Below are 18865 nucleotides of genomic sequence, written 5' to 3' on the forward strand. Positions count from 1 at the left end.
CATGTAAATCCAGGATAGTGTGATCAGCTTCCAAGCATTCAAGTTCAGAGAAAGGACATTGTATTTGTCATGTAAGTGTTGGAAGGTGCAAGCCGAAAATGTCCACTTCACAGTCACAGGTATTTCAAAGGAAAAGGAGGAAAGATGCATGACAAATGGTCCACATTAATCCTTTAGGATAAAACCAGCTCTGTCAGATTCCCAGGAAGATTTGAGGTCATCTTCTGTAATACAATGTGCACCTTCTCCACAGTAGAAGAGGCTTCACTATATTGGGAGCCAGGGTTTTTTTTTAAAGTTACACATGATAGCTAGAACCAAGGATGGGCACATTGCATTGTTGGATGCAGCATAGAAAGCTGTAAAAATAGCATGTGAAACAATAAAGTACATGTGAGAAGAAGGTGGACACAGGCAAGAAGAAAGAACAAGGGAATTCTCCACAGTTGCAAGGAAAAGGTTTTTGAGGAAACGGGAGAAATAATCTGCTCCTTGCTTGGGAGACAGCATCACATGAGCTGTATAGCTACATTTAAGAGGATGTTTAGGAGGCCCAATGCTCTGGGACAGGATCAGCTGACATCATCGGGGTGTTCCTACCTATCTTGGAGATTCTTTATGAACTGTGGTTGAATACTTGTGACAAAGGACCTCATTACCATCTTGGCAGATGAAATACTCAACCATAAACATGGCGGATATCCAGGGGTGTAACACAGGCCCCCCCCAGCCCCTGCGGAGCAGGGGGCCCCCAAGCTCCAGGTGGCCCCCTCAGCACAGCACTCGGGCTGCAGAGCTCCTGATTCAGCCCGGAGTGGGCCCCTCCACGTGCCTTGCAGGGAGGCCCCCTCGAGTTTTGTTACACCAGTGTGGATATCCCGTCCTTAGGAAAAAATGGAATTATGATATGTCGGACTGGATATCAGTCACGTTTGTTATGGAGTAAACTGTCTGCCAACATCAGGCCCAAAGTTCTTAGTCAATATTTATCTTCTCTGTCATTTGTGTCAATGACAAATTTAATTAAAATAGTACAAAATTTTGTATACCCCCCATTCTGCATGTCTATATTAATCTGAATAATCAACTAATAGTAACTTTATTAATTTGTTTGCAGTGGAGACTTACTAATTATATTAACCAAAGAATTACACGTGGGAATTGCACTTTGCATGGCTAAACTAATTGTATACTAACATATGTACGCATACTAATAGTAGAAAAGGAGAATATTGCATGATATATGTTGCTTTTGTGATGTAATTTTAAGTTGCGCATCATTGAGTGAGTATAAACGCTTTGAATGTTGCTATTCTGCTAGATAATTACTTACACATAAGGGTATTAGTGTGGGTTTAACATTTTATTAGCCATTTCCATGCTTTAATTATGTGTTTGTGTTTGTTTTGCTTAAGTTGACCATTTCGGCCTAATCCAAGATGGCTGAACGAGACGTATAACGTGACTGCTGCTGACACACGAGGTTCTGGGCGTCACTTCCAGCAACAATGGCCTAGTCCTGACCCCAGGAGATGATGATCTTATCAAGGACACTCTGGGAGCTTCGCCAAGGATAATACAATGGACTGTCTTTAAAATCGGAACCAGCAAGTGCGATGACTTAATCCTGCGGACTATGTGAGAACTTTACCGCTTGACCCCATGTCCACCAATGAGGACTTTATAAAACCCCAATCTTGATACATTTTGACATTATTTTCATTATAAAAGTAGGTAGGTAAGTGAACTAAAAAAACTCTGTCTTCTTTGACGAACACGATTTCCTGACGTTATGCTGACGGAGAGGACGGTGACACTGCTGGACAGCTGTTATCCTGAATCTTTGAGAGACTGAATTGCGGCATGACTTTGATGAATTTAAAGGTTTTCCATGACTTGACTGACTTAGAGGACGACTATTAGCCAGTTTAGATAAATATGATGTTCTGCGGTTTGGATTATGATTTCTAACAATTTGCGATTTTATTAGATAAACGATATTTGATTAATTGATAAATGTGTTGTGTCGATTATTTGAAGAAGAAAACTAGGATAAAGAGTAGAGTATAGATAAATGAATTGGATCACTAAACTACAAAACAACTAAATGATTCATCACCTAATGAGGGGAATATCGCAAGGTTGGAGTTAATAAAGTATTCAATGCATTTAGGGTTTAGGTAAAGATATTCCTTTCATGTCAGCGTTTGGAAACTTATTCCTCTAGGGAAGCAGATCAATGAGGTATTAGTGTTGGTGTTATGGTCCCCACCAATGAATGTATTTGAGTGTATTTGCTATTGCTGTATTTGGTCTGTGACGAAGGGGGAATTTGATGTTCCACGCTACAACAGTTTTTCTGGTAGCAGAGTTATGGTTTTTATTGTTTTGGTTTGGTGAATATTGCTTGTAAATTGCTTATTGCTTATTGATTATTGATTGATATTGGTCTATGTACTAACACTCTATGCTGAGTCGCGTCGAGTTTTATGTTGTTTGCACGGCTTCTGGGATGTAGGAAGTCAGAAGTTTGTAACGGTTCCGTAGTAGAGCAGAGGTAAGCGCTGCTGTCCGGAAAGACGGAATTGTTGTTGCCCTGTAGGTACACAGGGAGAAACGTGCAACGGTTGAAGTTGCACAACGCATTGTCTGGGTTTGATTCAGTGACATCGCCGTGTGTTGCCATTAGAGACATTTTCTGTGTGAGAGAAGTGTGTATGATAGCGAAGGTCACCTGTGAAATTTTGGTCTTAGGTACAAGGAGTCCAAATGGCATTCCGATAACGCTTATCACTGGAAAAGTAACAGGTGTTCTCTGAGCTTACTAGAAGGATAAAGTAGAGGGAAGTGCTGCTTTGTTAACGTATGTTATAATTCTGTAGTAGGACAGACTGTTCGCTGTTCTCAGGAAAGACAGGATTCTGTGTGAATGTACTACATTTTTCTAGTGTGAAAGTGCGTGAATTTAAAGGCATTCAGGTTAATTGTGAAACTCTAGTTTTATTTCTCAGGAGCATTGGGTCTCCAACTATGTGTCTTAATTCTGGAGAAACGGTTAGCTAATGCTTGTTAGAAGGGTAAGGTAGAGGGATGTGCTACTTTATCAACGCAAGTAACGATTCCATAGTAGGGCAGAGGTAAGCGCTGCTCTCGGGAAGATGGAATTCTCGTGAGAAAGGTCTATTGCTATTCCTTGGTTAGCGAAGCTGACAATGGTGGTATCTTTATGTTGCTACTAACAGAATTGTAAATTTGAAACAAAACCTTACCGAGTGGATTTTGTAAAGGAGGGGTAGACAGGAGCAGGAGCTGCAGCAGCGGTTGCTGACATCAGAACGACCGCGCTGGGATTGGACAGTCGGTCAGAAACGTAAAACGCTCCGGATTGGTGCGTTAGTGTGCGCCGCGCTAGGAGTGGAGAAGTAGAGGGTGACGTAGACACTCCGTATTGGTGCGTTAGTGTGAGTCGCGCTGGGATTGGAGAATTGCAAAAGTGACATAGACGCTCCGTATTGGTGCGTTAGTGTGAGTCGCGCTACGATTGGACAGAATAACGGTACAGTTCTAAGGAGAGACTAGTGATACATGAAAGAGAGGAAAATGTATTACGACACATCAGAAAAGGAGAAAAAGTCTTGGTTTGGTAGAATTAAAAAGTGGTTTAAATAGGACAAACCGATTGTAACAAGGGAAGGACAGTTACTTCCTCCACCGAAAACCCCTGCATCCTTTATGGTTGCGAAATATGGATATCTCACCTGTATTTGGTTTGATAATTGGGTCAAGTATACCGAAAAGGACGGAGTGTTGGCTTTTCCAGAACAAGGTTCATTTAATTTGGCTGTTTTGAGAAATTTGAGAGAGAAAATGATGAATTTAGAACCAAGACCTAGACCGACACAATTTGAGACATTGACGGAGTGGGAAGATGATATGCATGACTGAGAAAGACAGAGAAATGGCAGAGGATATAGGTACATGTTTGGTGGGTCATATGGACATGAGACTCATGAGGAACGAATGAGAAGGTGGCGGAATGCGAGTATGACTGAGGGTTTGTTTCCCGTAAGAACTGCAGGAGAGAATAAAGGAAGAAAGTGTGTAGAAAAGAGGCATAATGTGGAAACGAGAGGATATGGAGTGAATGAGTCAGAGGATGATGTTCTTGATGATATGTTCTATAAAAATCCACCCCCATGTCGATCAGAACCAGAAATATTAACCCCAAGTGACCCAATAAAATAAACAGTACGAATCATAAAATCGGAACCAGGGTTCCAAGATTTGGGAAGAAACAATTCCATTAGAGAGGTAGAGAAGAAGTCCGGAGGTAAAATGAACGAGGAAAATTCAGCAGAACTAGCAAAAACGACCCTAGAATAAACAGAGAAAATAGGAGAATTGACTAAATATCTGGAAGCGGTAACAGTTCCAGTAACGACAGGTCCAGAAATTCTAATTTTGATAAACAGAAAGATAGCGAACACTGTTTGACGGTCCCTTATAAAAGTAATAAACCGGTTGAACAACCAAGAATGAGTCAGAATGAGAATCCATGGAGACAGACTTTGAGTATGATTGAACCGAATTTTTCAAATAACCCGTTTGTAGGCCAAAACTGTGCAGAAAGGCGTGTGACAATAGTGGAGTCAATATCAGAAACACAAAAAGATTTTGGACAAGGAAATGTAGAGAAGCCAGTAGGACCATCTACTGAGGATTTGAGTGAATGGTTGAGAAGCTTGCAGAAGAAAGACAAAGAATCTCAGTCAATAGATGTGGCCAAACTACGAAAGGTACTGGAAGAATTAATAGTAGGAACTATCCCTACGGAAAAGTTAAAAACTTACCAAGATGAGGAGTTGTTATTTCTGTGTAAAAGCGTAACATGGAGAGCAAAAAGTCTCCATGAAAGATTAGAAGAAGTGGCAAATGAAATGGGTATTGATATTGAAAAGGTAAAAGCACTACAGAAACCATATCGGGTAGATTTCACTGAAAAAGACATTGAAAACATGAATACCACAGGAAGAATAGGTCAGATTAAAGAGATAATTATTTTGTTGAGATGTGGACAAATGGAAAAGTAGATGGTATCGAAAACGAGAGGAAGTTTCAGATAAAACCTTTTCAGCTTTCCCTGTTAGAGAGAAAGAGAAGGTTGTGACAGAATGCCCTATGAGAGAGATTCCAGGAGGAGGATATGTACATGTCCCATGGACTAGACAGGATATGTTGTCATTTACGAATGACTTCCCTCGACTACGTGAAAAACCCGTCGAGTGGTACAGACACGTGGACAGATTTGTAAAATTATCCAAAGTATTGTGGATTGATCTAAATAGCTTATTTGACATAATAGTACCAGCAGATCTATGGGCAGAGTGCAAAATCATGATAGATTGGCCGACACAGGAATACCCAAGGGATCCAAAAACAGGGGCTCCAGACCCCGAGGTAATGAAGAAATATGAACAGGTTATGGCATTTTTTTTAAAACAAAGTACCTCCTAAAGAGACAGACTGGGTAAAAATTGACAGAACACATCAGGAAAGCAAAGAGTCAGTACATGCCTATTATGAGAGGTTAATTTTGGCCTTTAAACAATTTAGTGGAGATGAAAATTTAAGTGCAAAGGATTTGAGTCATTTTGTATATAGGTTTGTATATGGTCTTTGTCCAGAAATTAGTGAGATGATAAAACAGCATTCCGTAGACTGGCAAAATAAGAAAATAGACGAAGTATTGAGACATGCTAAATATTTCAGTGATGATATTGAAGCAAAACAGCGAAAATTAAAAGAAAAGGCTATGTGGGCACAAGTAAAGGTAGCAGAGAGACAGGAAGCTCAATTAGCAGAACAAGCAGGGTCAAGACCAAAATTTAATCCTCGGAAAGGTAAAGGAAATATCGAGGAAGCTAAAAAGAAATTTCCGTGTCATAATTGCGGTAGGATAGGGCATTGGAAATCCGAGTGTAAATTTCCTCCGAGTACTAACGATGAAAATGCATCATTGAATCCACAGGTGCAGAATGAGGTGAGTGGTCAACAGCAACGACATCAGCAGGTTATTACACAACAGAATCAGGTGCCAAAACCACCTTTTCCACAGAACAAAAATTGCCAGAAGTATAGTAAAGAGAATGGATTCTACAACAAAGAACAGGTAAATAAGCCGCTATGCGCTAGCGCTGCTTCGCAGTATTGGCTGCAACGCGATGAAAGCGATTCAGAAGAGGGTTATTAACGGTGCCGAAGGGAGGAAGAAGAGTGCGTGCTTGGCGCAACTCTAGAAGTAGACCAGACAGGCCCATTTGTAGATGGAAAAGTTAATAATGAAAATATTACTTTCCTAGTTGATACTGGTGCTACTCGATCAACTGTTAGATCAGCTGATGTTCAGAATCTTCCTCTCTCGGATGAAACGATTCAAGTAGTTAGTGTATCCAACAGACAGATTAAAACTTACCTTACAGAACCAGTGAAAGTTAACATAGGGACATTTTCTCAAATGCACCGGTTTGTCGTGTATGACACCAGTCCCGTGAACTTGTTAGGTAGAGCTTTATTGTGCAAGCTGAACTGCACTATATTTTGTACTCCAGATGAAATAGCCTTTGAAACACCAGATGATGATGTGCTGTATAAAATGACAATGGCAAACAGGGAGAAAGAGGTTACTGGAACCTATACTGTATTTAACCCTGACGAATTACCCAAAGAATTAAAACAATCTGTAAAAGCAGAAGTTTGGGATTTCACAGGAGAAGACGTAGGATTGATAAGAAATGTAGACCCAGTAAAAATAACTGTAAAAGAAGGAGTAAGTTACCCAAATGCTCCGCAATATAAATTGACATCTGAAATAATCTAAGGAGTTACTCCTGTGATTGAGAAAATGATAAAACAAGGAATTTTGAGAGAAATAATGAGTAGCCCGTGTAATTCACCAATAATGGGACTGAAAAAGCCTAGTGGGAAGTTCAGGATAGTACAAGATCTGAGAAAGACAAACAAAATTGTTGTACCATGTTGTCCCATTGTACCAAATCCATCTGTGATTTTATATCAGATCCCCCATGACGCAGAATGGTATATGGTGATGGATCTATGCCATGCTTTCTTTTCCATCCCTTTGCATCATGACAGTCAGCAAATTTTTGACAAATGCGCATGCGCGGACGTCCGCGCATGCGCATTTGTCAGAAGAAGTTGGAAATGAGGAAGAGGGAGCGCCGGAGACGCCGCGCTTCAGGTAAGTCTCTTTAATTTTTATTTATTTTACATGTGGGTATGATTTAAAAGGAGGGCGGACGGGAGGCGGGTGGCGGGCGGCAGGCAGCTACGCTTCACCCTGGCGTGTGCGTAGCGCTGCCTGCTTTGCCTACTTCGAAAACTGCGAAGCAGGCAGTGCTACGTACACTACGTGGGCGAAGTGTAGTGTTAGGCCCAGGGTTAGTAATTTTATTAATTTGTTTGCATTGGAGACTTACCAATTATATTAACCAAAGAATTACATGTGGGAATTGCACTTTGCATGGCTAAACTAATTGTATACTAACATATGTACGGATACTAATAGTAGAAAATTAGAATATTGCATGATAAATGTTGCTTTTGCGATGTAATTGTAAGTTGCGCATCATTGAGTGAGTATAAACGCTTTGAATGTTGCTATTCTGCTAGATAATTACTTACACATAAGGGAATTAGTGAGGGTTTAACATTTTATTAGCCATTTCCATGCTTTAATTATGTGTTTGTGTTTGTTTTGCTAAAGTTGACCATTTCGGCCTAATCCAAGATGGCTGAACGAGACGTATAACGTGACTGCTGCTGACACACGAGGTTCTGGGCATCACTTCCAGCAACAATGGCCTAGTCCTGACCCCAGGAGATGATGATCTTATCAAGGACACTCTGGGAGCTTCGCCAAGGATAATACAATGGACTGTCTTTAAAATCGGAACCAGCAAGTGCCATGACTTAATCCTGCGGACTATGTGAGAACTTTACCGCTTGACCCCATGTCCACCAATGAGGACTTTCTAAAACCCCAATCTTGATACATTTTGAAATTATTTTCATTATAAAAGTAGGTAGGAAAGTGAACTAGAAAAACTCTCTCTTCTTTGACCAACACGATTTCCTGACGTTATGCTGACGGAGAGTACGGTGACACTGCTGGACAGTTGTTATCCTGAGTCTTTGAGAGACTGAATTGCGGCCTGACTTTGATGAATTTAAAGGTTTTTCCACGACTTGAATGGCTTAGAGGATGACTATTAGCCAGTTTAGGTAAATATGATGTTCTGCGGTTTGGATTATGATTTCTAACAATTTGCGATTTTATTAGATAAAAGATATTTGATTAATTGATAAATGTGTTGTGTCGATTATTTGAAGAAGAAAACTAGGATAAAGAGTAGAGTATAGATAAATGAATTGGATCACTAAACTACAAAACAACTAAATGATTCATCACCTAATGAGGGGAATATCGCAAGGTTGGAGTTAATAAAGTATTCAATGCATTTACGGTTTAGGTAAAGATATTCCTTTCATGTCAGCGTTTGGAAACTTATTCCTCTAGGGAAGCAGATCAATGAGGTGTGAGTGTTGGTGTTATGGGCCCCACCAATGAATGTATTTGAGTGTATTTGCTATTGCTTATTTGGTCTGTGACGAAGGGGGAATTTGATGTTCCACGCTGCAACAATCCGTCACGTTTGTTATGGAGTAAACTGTCTGCCAACATCGTAATCAGGCCCAAAGTTCTTAGTCAATATTTCTCCTCTCTGTCATTTGTGTCAATGACAAATCTAAATGCTTAAGTAAAGCCTCCACTGTGTGCTTAACAGCACACCTGTACGACTTGACCTTTTGGTACTGCATGCACATTTGTGGTGATATGCAGCAGGAATCGTCTAGTATGTATCAGGGCTGAACTGAGAACCTAAAGCAGCCCTGGCAATTTTTCCAACCAAAGCACTGCCTGGCCCTGGCAGGCTGGAAATGCTTGCTTGCCGCATTTGTTACAGGTGGCCAATATTGCAGCACCGCTGCAAAGCCAACTACCAGTAATAAAACCGGCCTTCACCACTACAACACCGGACCCACCCTTCCAGCCTCCTGGGGAAACACCTGTTCCCTGGTACGGCCAGTCTGGCCCTGGTATTTAGTTAGGCCTGTAAAAAAGTGGTAGTCTCCAACTTGTGAGCTCAGGGATTCAAATAAATATAGATTAGAATTCAAGAGCTCAACAATCACATGAAACCCGCTGCTGGAGCCATGGTTGCATTGGGTGGAGACTTTCCATGCAGCACACAAGCTCCCAAAGCACACACTGTAGGAGCTGTGAGTGTTTGGTCTGAAGTCTCTCCATCAAGAAGAAGAGTTCCATCAGAAATAAACAATCGCAATGATTGCCTTTTAAACAGTAGTAGCTTCCTCACTCGCATGAAGAGCACCAAAACTCCTCAGGGTTTCTTTTATTTAAACTGATTCTCAGTTCATGGCTGGATCGTGCATGAGGAAGCAATAAACTATAGAAAAAAAGGGATATGGTCAGGAAGGACCCCTTTGAGCTACTAGATTCCCACCAATTCATTATTGTCAATCACAAAGTCAAAGTGACATTCAGACATTTTGAGAGGTAAGAATTGAGAACCTCACCTGCAGGATCTTAAGGAGCTGGGTGTGGTCCTCCACCACAAGGATGTTAGCTTCACAGTTTTCAGCCACATATCGACAAGCTTCTGCTGAGGTTGTGGTATAAATTCCAACCGCCAAGCCACTGAAAGAAAATAAAATGATTAATCTCTTATCCATATCTTACATTTATGAGACAGGAAAATTGATGTATTTCAATGGAACAAAGTAGTGTAATATTGTCTCTTGAAAAAAATATTAGTAAGGATTCAATCAGCAGTCCTACAACCTACATGAATATCACGAGAGTGCAGATATATTGAAGGTAACAGCAAGGCAGACTAGTCTCAGAAAGAACAGATGCTGCACAGGCAGGGAACGGTATTTTCTTGTTTATAATTTAATCATTGATGTAACACAATCAAACCATCTACAAAAGTGAGTCACATTTGTGACCTAAGACATCTGGTGTAAACTACTTCCATTGCCTTCAAGCGGGAGACTCCCCACTGGTTGTCGACATCAGGCTTTTTGCCCTGAGTTGAGACACCCAGTGCCTGGCACCTTGAGTCTGTTTTTATTAAACCAGGTTATTGTTTTTTGAAGCCTGGTCAATAGGTGGAACTCAGCAGGCTCTGTAGGAATTGTCAAGTTTATTACCTACAAAATCATGCCATAACCTAAAGTGTGTCCTCTGTGAAGTGGACCAGTGTCAGGAACTGCATCTCTATGCCTAGATGACCCAGGCATACCAGTTCAACCCTTTACAATTCTTCCCCAAAAGGCCTGGGTATTGCGATTCCCGTTTTTCTTCAGTATGATGAATGAATGAAATTAAGCAAAATGTGGCTCCTACTCAGGGTATCCAGGCAATGAGGGCCACAACACCAGGGTGTTTGGACAAAATTTCAGAAACAAAAAAATGGTGAGACAAAATATTGTGTCAAGACGATCGAAGCCAAAAATATTAGGTAGGTCAGTTTCTGTGGGTAGGCAAAGTTTTACTCTATATAACTCCATGAATATGTACCATGACCGTATATATATATATATATATATATATATATATATATATATATATATATATATATATTCACAGAAAAAAACATAGGTTTCAGGGGTGTTATAGTTAGCTGCCCATTTCACTCATACAAAACCATAGAAATTCCTCTGTTATAGTTAGTTCTGCTAACTATAACTCACGCGCCCGCAATGCACTGCTGATGATGTCACATGATGAAAGGTTATACTAGTGTATGATGATGTCACATATTGCATCATTCATGACATGGTCAGTGACATCACTGATGACATCACTGATGACATCTCAAATGACATCACTGATGACATCATCCACTTGACAATCTGATACACCTCATCATACACTAGTATAACCTTTCATCATGTGACATCATCAGCAGTGCATTGCGGGCGCGTGAGTTATAGTTAGCAGAACTAACTATAACTGAGGAATTTCCATGGTTTTGTATGAGTGAAATGGGCAGCTAACTATAACACCCCTGAAACCTATGTTTTTTTCTGTGAATTTCTAAGGTTTTTTAAATGCTAATTTCTAACTATAACGTCTCTGAAACCTATGTTTTTTTTCAGTGAATTTCAAAGGTTTTTTAAATGCTAACTTTTAAGTGTGATAGTAGTTATATCTATTTTTTGTACTGATTTTCTACAGTTTTTTAACTGTTTATTTATAAATATTTTATTCATTAAATAACATTATATATTTTTCTGAAAATTGCCAGTAGGTAGTTATAGTTAGGACCTATTTTCCATAGAAAATCCGCAACATTCTATTCCCAATAAGTCTGGCGCCGGTTGACGAATCTTCGCGAAATTTTCAAATTTTTTGGCCAGCTCCGGTCCTCTCCTATCCTGACAATTGCAAGGTGATTCATCAAGCAGGGGCCGAGAAAAAAGGGAGGTCCCAAAATGCGTTTTCCCCATTCATTTTCCCATAGGACCTGTTGACGCAGCTACAGCTAGAACTGCTGAACGGAATTACACCAAATTTGGCAAAGAGGTAGTCCTCAGTTCAGACTCGTGCCTTTTGCTTAAATGGTGTAAATCCGTTCAGTAGTTCCTGAGAAAATTAGAGTTAAAAGTACATATATATCTATGGCCTCGGAGGATCCGCGCACCCTCCCCGCACCCTAAGCGCACCCTCTGCAAACCTTGCGTGCACCCTCCTGATCACGTGCTGAATGCTAATTGGCTGTCGAGTGTCTGTCTACATTCGAAACCAGGAACTGTTGGCAGCCATTTTGCGCCTCAGTAGAAGCGAGGCTGAAGAAGTAAGGGGAATACGTTTTTAAAACATATAAAGGGGGCAGGGTAGAAATACTCTGACCCTCTAGTGTTGCTCAGGGGTTCCCAGAAGGACCCCCTAGGGCCCCCTTTTTTAAACAAAAAAAAAGAATCGGCAAAATGCACGCAGGGTGCGCGGATCTGGACGAAAAAATACAAAAAACCCGAAGCGCTGGCTTCCGCGCTTCGTTAATAATCAGCCCCCGGGTGGGCCAAATCCCGGGGGCAAAATGGTTATACATTAAGAGGGGGAGGGGGGCTGCGTGGCCCCCCTCCTGGAGCTCTCGATGGCCCTGGGGACCGCCATCCCCCAGGGCCAGCTCCTACAGTGTCCTGGGGTTCCCACCTCCAGGACACTGTTGTTTGCTATGAGAGGACGGGAGTCTCCCGCCCTCCCATAGCAAACTTCGTTAGGATTTTGAAAGAGAGAGCAGGTCCTGCTCTCTCTTTCAAAATCCAAACGATATTGCTTTTCCACACGGGGAGATGCATGTCAGAAGCTGCCCATGTGGAAAAGCAATGCCGGCTCCCGAAGGACGTGGGGAGCCGGCTGGGACCGTGGGGGCGTTGGGGCTCCCCCCACGGTCTCCAACCTTTTTTATAAGCCCCGGGGGATGGGGTCCCCAGGGATAATAAAAATTAATGATAGCGGCTATTTTTTTTTTTACTGTAAAATTAGGAGTCGCGCATCCTAACGCGTTGGGTGCACGGTTCCTCTCACGTTGGGTGCGCGGATCGGAGGAAAAAAACCTGACATTTTTGGGAGATAAACATCTAGCTTAAGTGTTTTGTTCTTGAGTGGCTCTAAAAAGTGTGTTCATTGAGAGTTTTTAGTACTTATAAGTAAGTACCTATACAGAGTCTAAAGTTGTTGAGGAAGACTCTGTTTCCTTCATCAGTAAAGTGTACTCCATCTCTCCTATACATCTCTTGCATATGAAAGCGCAGATTGTTATTGTAAATGGACCCCATTCTATAGTCTCGGAGAAAAGCAGAAACAGATTTATTCACATGTTTCCTAGCTTTCTCAATCTGTGGACAAAAATGATTGGACCAGTTCCACTTCTGCCTTTGGCATATGTTATAATACACAAAGGCAGTTTTGGGAAAAAGTGAAAACAATTCTGCAAAGGTGTCCTTCATAAGCATTTCCAGACCTGCCCCAGTCAAAGTGCCTAGGTCATTGCCACCACAGTGCACTATTATGAGGTCAGGGTGTTGGATATGCATAAAGGTTTTTACCAATGGCATCAATTGGTGCCACTTTAACCCTGTCTGTCCAATCCATTTAATGTCTACATTTGGCAAACCTAGGTCTTTGTGAATGCCTTTGTTTTCTGCATACCTTTGGCTCCAGAAAATATAGCTGTGTCCCACAATCCACACTCTAAGCATCTTGAAGGGAGGTCTGGATGCACTCAGATGGTCTCTGTAAATGAAATGGCAGTTTGAAAAGTAAGATTTTTCTAAAATGGTAGCTAAGATGCAGTTTTGAAAAAAGACAAGAAATTATTGGTTGTTTGACAACCTTCTACACTGAAAGGTAGGGTGCATGTTTCTGTTTTTTAAACACTTGATTCTTATTGGTTAACAAAAAGTGCGTGAAAGGAACATTATATATGATAAGCTAATATGTTGAAAAGTCAAGAACACTTGCTGTTTTGATTAGCAACATTGTGTTCTGAACTTGTGACCTGTGAGCTCAGTTCAGTGTTCCATGACCTGTTGCTATGGTAACAGGCAGAAGGCAGAATGGGGGTAGGGTTAACATTTATGTCATTTGGAAAGGGTTCAAATGTTTAACCAATAGAAATGTGTGTTTGCTTTGGAATGTATGTGGGAAGGAATGAGATTTGATGTTTACATGTATATGTGTGCCTAATGAGAGGGAAACTTTGCCATTCTTTGGTTTTGCTGACAGGTGTACAGTGCAGAGATTCTGTATAAGAAAATCTGGTGTGTGACTGATATCTGGTGTGTGACTGATATACTTCTTAATCTACAAAACAACTTGAAAGGTGAGTTATTTAATTGTGAGGGGATGTAGGTAGACTATTTTGATTTTAATCAGACTAATGTATTTCTTCTGCTAAAGTGTAGGGAGTACTTTCTTTTGTCTACAATCTTATTGACAGTGTGTGTGCATGTAGAAACCATTCTGTGATAAACATTTGTGTTTTTCATGTGTTTGCAGACAGATAACTGTGCTGTTTTTATATTTTGGTACAATTAGAAATCAGTCATTGTTTATGAATTTGCAAAATGAGTCATGTTTGAACACTAAAATGTGGTACTCGAAGATTAGGAAATGTGTTTTGGTAAACTCCTAGGGATAGTGTTGTTTGTCTAGAATCACACTGTGAGTCTGTGTGCATTTGGGAACCACTGTGAGAGAAGCATTTGGGAACATCATGTTTTTGCTGACAGATAACTGTTTTAAAACCTGCCATGTTGTCAAGTTTTAGTAGCATTAGAAGCCAGTCTTTACATATGCATTAATAAAATGAGTCAGGCTTTGACACTAAAGTGCAGTACTTAAATATGTAGATTGTGTACAGTACCCTTACCTCTTCTAGACTAGTGAATGAGTTTTGGTAAACTCCTAGGCTAGTGTTGCTTGTCTAAAATCACACTGTGAGTCTGTGTGCATTTGGGTAAGGATTGTGAGAGAAGCATTTGCTAACATTATGTATTTGCTGACAGATAAGTGTTTTAAAACCTTTCATTTTGTCAAGTTTTAGTAGCATTAGAAGCCAGTCATGGCTTATGCTTTGATTAAATGAGTCAGGCATTGACACTAAAGTGCAGTACTTAAATATGTAGATTGTGTGTAGTCCCCTTACCCCTTGCACAGTAGTGAATGAGTTTTGGTAAACTCTTAGGAATAGTGTTGTTTGTCTAGAATCACACTGTGAGTCTGTGTGCATTTGGGAACCACTGTGAGAGAAGCATTTGGTAACATCATGTATTTGCTGACACATTACTGTTTTAAAACCTGTCATGTTGTCAAGTTTTAGTAGGATTAGAAGCCAGTGTTTGCTTATGGATTGATAAAATGAGTCAGGCTTTGACACTAAAGTGCAGTACTTACATATGTAGATTGTGTACAGTACTCTTACGCCTTCTACACTACTGAATGAGTTTGGGTAAACTCCTATGATAGTGTTGCTTGCCTAAAATCACACTGTGAGTCTGTGTGCATTTGGGTAAGGATTGTGAGACAAGGATTTGGTAACATTGTGTATTTGCTGACAGATAACTGTTTTAAAACCTGTCTTGTTGTCAAGTTTTAGTAGCATTAGAAGCCAGTCTTTGCTTATGCTTTGTTTAAATGAGTCAGGCATTGACACTAAAGTGGATTCCTGAAATATGTAGATTGTGTGCAGTCCCCTTACCTCTTCCATAGTAGTGAATGAGTTTTGTTTAACTCCCAGGGATAGTGTTGCTTGTATAGAATCACACCGTGAGTCTGTGTGCATTTGGGAACTACTGTGAGAGAAGCATTTGGGAACATCATGTATTTGCTGACAGATAACTGTTTTAAAACCTGCCATGTTGTCAAGTTTTAGTAGTATTAGAAGCCAGTCGTTGCTTATGCTTTGATAAAATGAGTTAGGCTTTGACACTAAAGTGCAGTACTTAAATATGTAGATTATGTGCAGTCCCCTTACCCCTTGCACAGTAGTGAATGAGTTTTGGTAAACTCCTAGGGATAGTGTTGTTTGTCTAGAATCACACTGTGAGTCTGTGTGCATTTGGGAACATCGTGTATTTGCTGACAGATAACTGTTTTAAAACTTGTCATGTTGTCAAGTTTTAGTAGCATTAGAAGCCAGTCATTGCTTATGCATTGATAAAATGAGTCAGGGTTTGACACTAAAGTGCAGTACTGAAATATGTAGATTGTGTGCAGTCTCCTTACTCCTTCCAGAGTAGTGAATGTGTTTTGGTAATGTCCAAGGGATAGTGTTGCTTGTCTAGAATCACACTGTGAGTCTGTGTGCATTTGGGAACCACTGTGAGAGAAGCATTTGGGTAATTCATATATTTGCATACACATAACTGCTTAAAAACCTTTCCTGTTCTCAAGTTTTGGTAGAATTAGAAGCCAGCCATTGCTTATGTATTCACCCAGGAACTTTCCTTGCAATACTGTAAACATTCAGTTAATATCCAAGTAGTAATGGAGTGAGGCAGGCCTTAGCACATGAATTGATTCAAACGCCCATCCACTATGCATGCAGTACACTAACCACCTACACATTTGTCTTTCACACCTTCAATTCCCCAGTCAATATCCATACACTTCCAGCAAACACCCTGTCACTCTCCTTGCACTCCTCTACTGATCCATTCAGCACCATGTACTAATCCATTTACTGCGCCAAAACCCAACCACTTATAAATTCACCCAGGCACTCTCCTTGCAGTACTCTAATCATTCAGTCAGTACCTAAGTCCTCATGCAGTGACCAGGCCTTAGCACATGGACTGCTTCAAACCCCTATCCACTATGCATGCAGTCCTCTAACCATCTACACACTTGTCTTTCATACCTGCAATTCCCCAGTCAGTATCCATACACTTCCAGCAAACAACCTGTTACTCCCCTTGCACTCCTCTAGTGACCCATTTAGCACCATGTACTAATCCATTCACTGTGCGAAAACCCAACCAGTCAGTACCCAAGTACTCATGCACTGAGCCAGCCCTTAGAACATGGACTGCTTCAAACCGCTATCCACTATGCAGGCAGTCCTCTAACCACATACACACTTGTCTTTCACACCTTCAATTACCCAGTCAGTATTCATACAGTTCCAGCAAACACCCTGTCACTCCCTTTATTGTTCTCCAGCGACCCATTCAGCACCATGTACTAATCCATTCAGTGCTCCAAAACCCAAACACTTATAAATTCACCCAGGCACTCTCTTTGCAGTACTCTAATCATTCAGTCAGTACCGAAGTACTCATGCAGTGAGCCAGGCCTTAGTACATGAATTGCTTCAAATGCCTATCCACTATGCATGCAGTCCTCTAACCACCTACACACTTGTGTTATACACCTTCAATTCCCTAGTCAGTATTCATACACTTCTAGCAAATACTCTGTCGCTCCTCTTGGAGTTCTCTAGTGGCCCATTCAACAGCATGGAGTAATCCATTCACTGTGCCAAAACACAAACAATTATAAACTCACCTAGGCATTCTTCTTGCAGTACTCTAATCATTTAATCAGTATACAAATAGTATTGGAGTGAGACAGGCCTTAATGTATGAATGGATTGAAACATGTGTCCAGTATGCATGTAGGTCTCTAATCACCTTCACACTTGTCTTTCACATTATCAATAATCATGTCAGTATTCATACACTTCTAGGAAACACCCTGTCACACACCCAGTTTGTTTCCTAATAGTATTGTAATCATTCAGTCAGTTAGCATGTACTCTTTTAGTGAGGTAGGCTTTAGGGCATAAACTGTTTCAAAGTAGTATGCTCTATGCTTGTAGTGTTTTAACCATCGTCAGACTTGTGCTTCATGGCTATAGTTTCTTAGTATTTATATAAAATGTATTTTTACAGTAATAGAATAGTGTGAATTTGAAAGTTATTAATATACTTTTAATTGCGATTCTTTTTTACAGATACTGTTTTTCAACGTTAAAATAGAGAAATCATGACTTAAAAAAAAAAAAAAAGAACAGAGACAGGAGAATTACTTGAAGAAAAGTCAACCACAAGTATTGATTGTACAAGATAATGTGGCTAAAAAGAAAAAATCTTCTGGTAAGATCACAAAGCAATTTATTAAAAATGTTTGTAGGAGGAAACAGAATGTACAGAACGCTGAATCCACTGTGAATGTTTTAACTAGAAAAAAAATTCAAAATAAGAGGAAAAGCAAAAAAACAAATATTCAGTCAAAGGAGACAAAGTGTGCTAAAAGAAGGCAAAATCAGTATAAGGAATTACGAAAAGAAATATTTTACAAGAGAGTAGTACATAATTTCTTGAAAGATGTGAAGAAATATAAAAAGAGAGCTCTATTTTATAAAAAGAAGAAGCATATTGAAAACATTGTTGAAAAGGCTTTTGAAGTAAAAAGGAAACTATTCATTTTAGTATTAAACAGAATTCGATCACTAGATAAACCAATCATTTTAATGAAGGCCAAAAGTAGGAGGAAATGAGTAATTAATAGAAAAAAAAATTGTGATTTTTTTTGGGAGAATGGAAACACAGTTCCATTTCAGAGCCTTTCTTTAATGAAGAGAGTTATTTACAGAGCAAAAAATTAGTGCTTGCAGTTGACACCAGTGGTAGAGGTTACGAAGTTAGAGATGGTTGTCCAATTGAGAAAGAGAAAATGGTTGAAAGAAATGCAGAAGAAGTGATAGCTGATGAAGTTCTAGGGAGACGTCCTAAACACCCTGTGTATACATGGGATTGGAGTAGTATTTGTAGTGTACAACAGTAATCTATTGATAAATTATGTAGTTTATTACGAGCATATGCTAAAAAAAGTGTTAAACAAAATATTAGGGTGTTGCAAGGACTAGACCCTTGCAGAGTGAGAAAAAATACTGGTTAGCAATGTCATTCTCTGGCTTGTCTTTCTAGGAAAGTTTGTGAAAGTGTTTTTCACAATTTCAGGATGCTGGCAGTACATCATACTCAAATGCGGAACTTAGTGAGAAGATTGTATTATGCGAAAAGTCCAGACTAAAGTTAAATGAGTTGAACAGTGCTCTTTTACGTGGCTCAGTATCAGATGTGAAGAAGGTTTGTGAGGATATTGAGTTTTGTTACTTTGGTCCTCAGCAAGAGAGTGGAGAAACTGTGACATTAGTAGAAGAAAGTGTTGAAGACAATGTAGAACCTG

At 40.1% G+C, this 18865-nt stretch overlaps 1 protein-coding gene across 2 annotated transcripts in view; it reads right to left on the reverse strand.

Annotated features, from left to right (window-relative positions):
* LOC146863704 (long-chain-fatty-acid--CoA ligase ACSBG2-like) overlaps window positions 1-18865 on the reverse strand; it is a 466937-nt gene that overhangs the window by 191503 nt on the left and 256569 nt on the right. For both annotated transcript variants that reach the window (XM_085627844.1, XM_085627845.1), the window contains one exon: window positions 9679-9799. In XM_085627844.1, coding sequence (XP_085483970.1) covers window positions 9679-9799 — 121 coding nt within the window. The remainder of the gene's footprint in view (window positions 1-9678; window positions 9800-18865) is intronic.

The sequence above is a fragment of the Triturus cristatus genome, chromosome 2_1 (genome assembly GCF_964204655.1).
Source record: "Triturus cristatus chromosome 2_1, aTriCri1.1, whole genome shotgun sequence".
In the NCBI taxonomy this organism is placed as follows: Eukaryota; Metazoa; Chordata; class Amphibia; order Caudata; family Salamandridae; genus Triturus; species Triturus cristatus.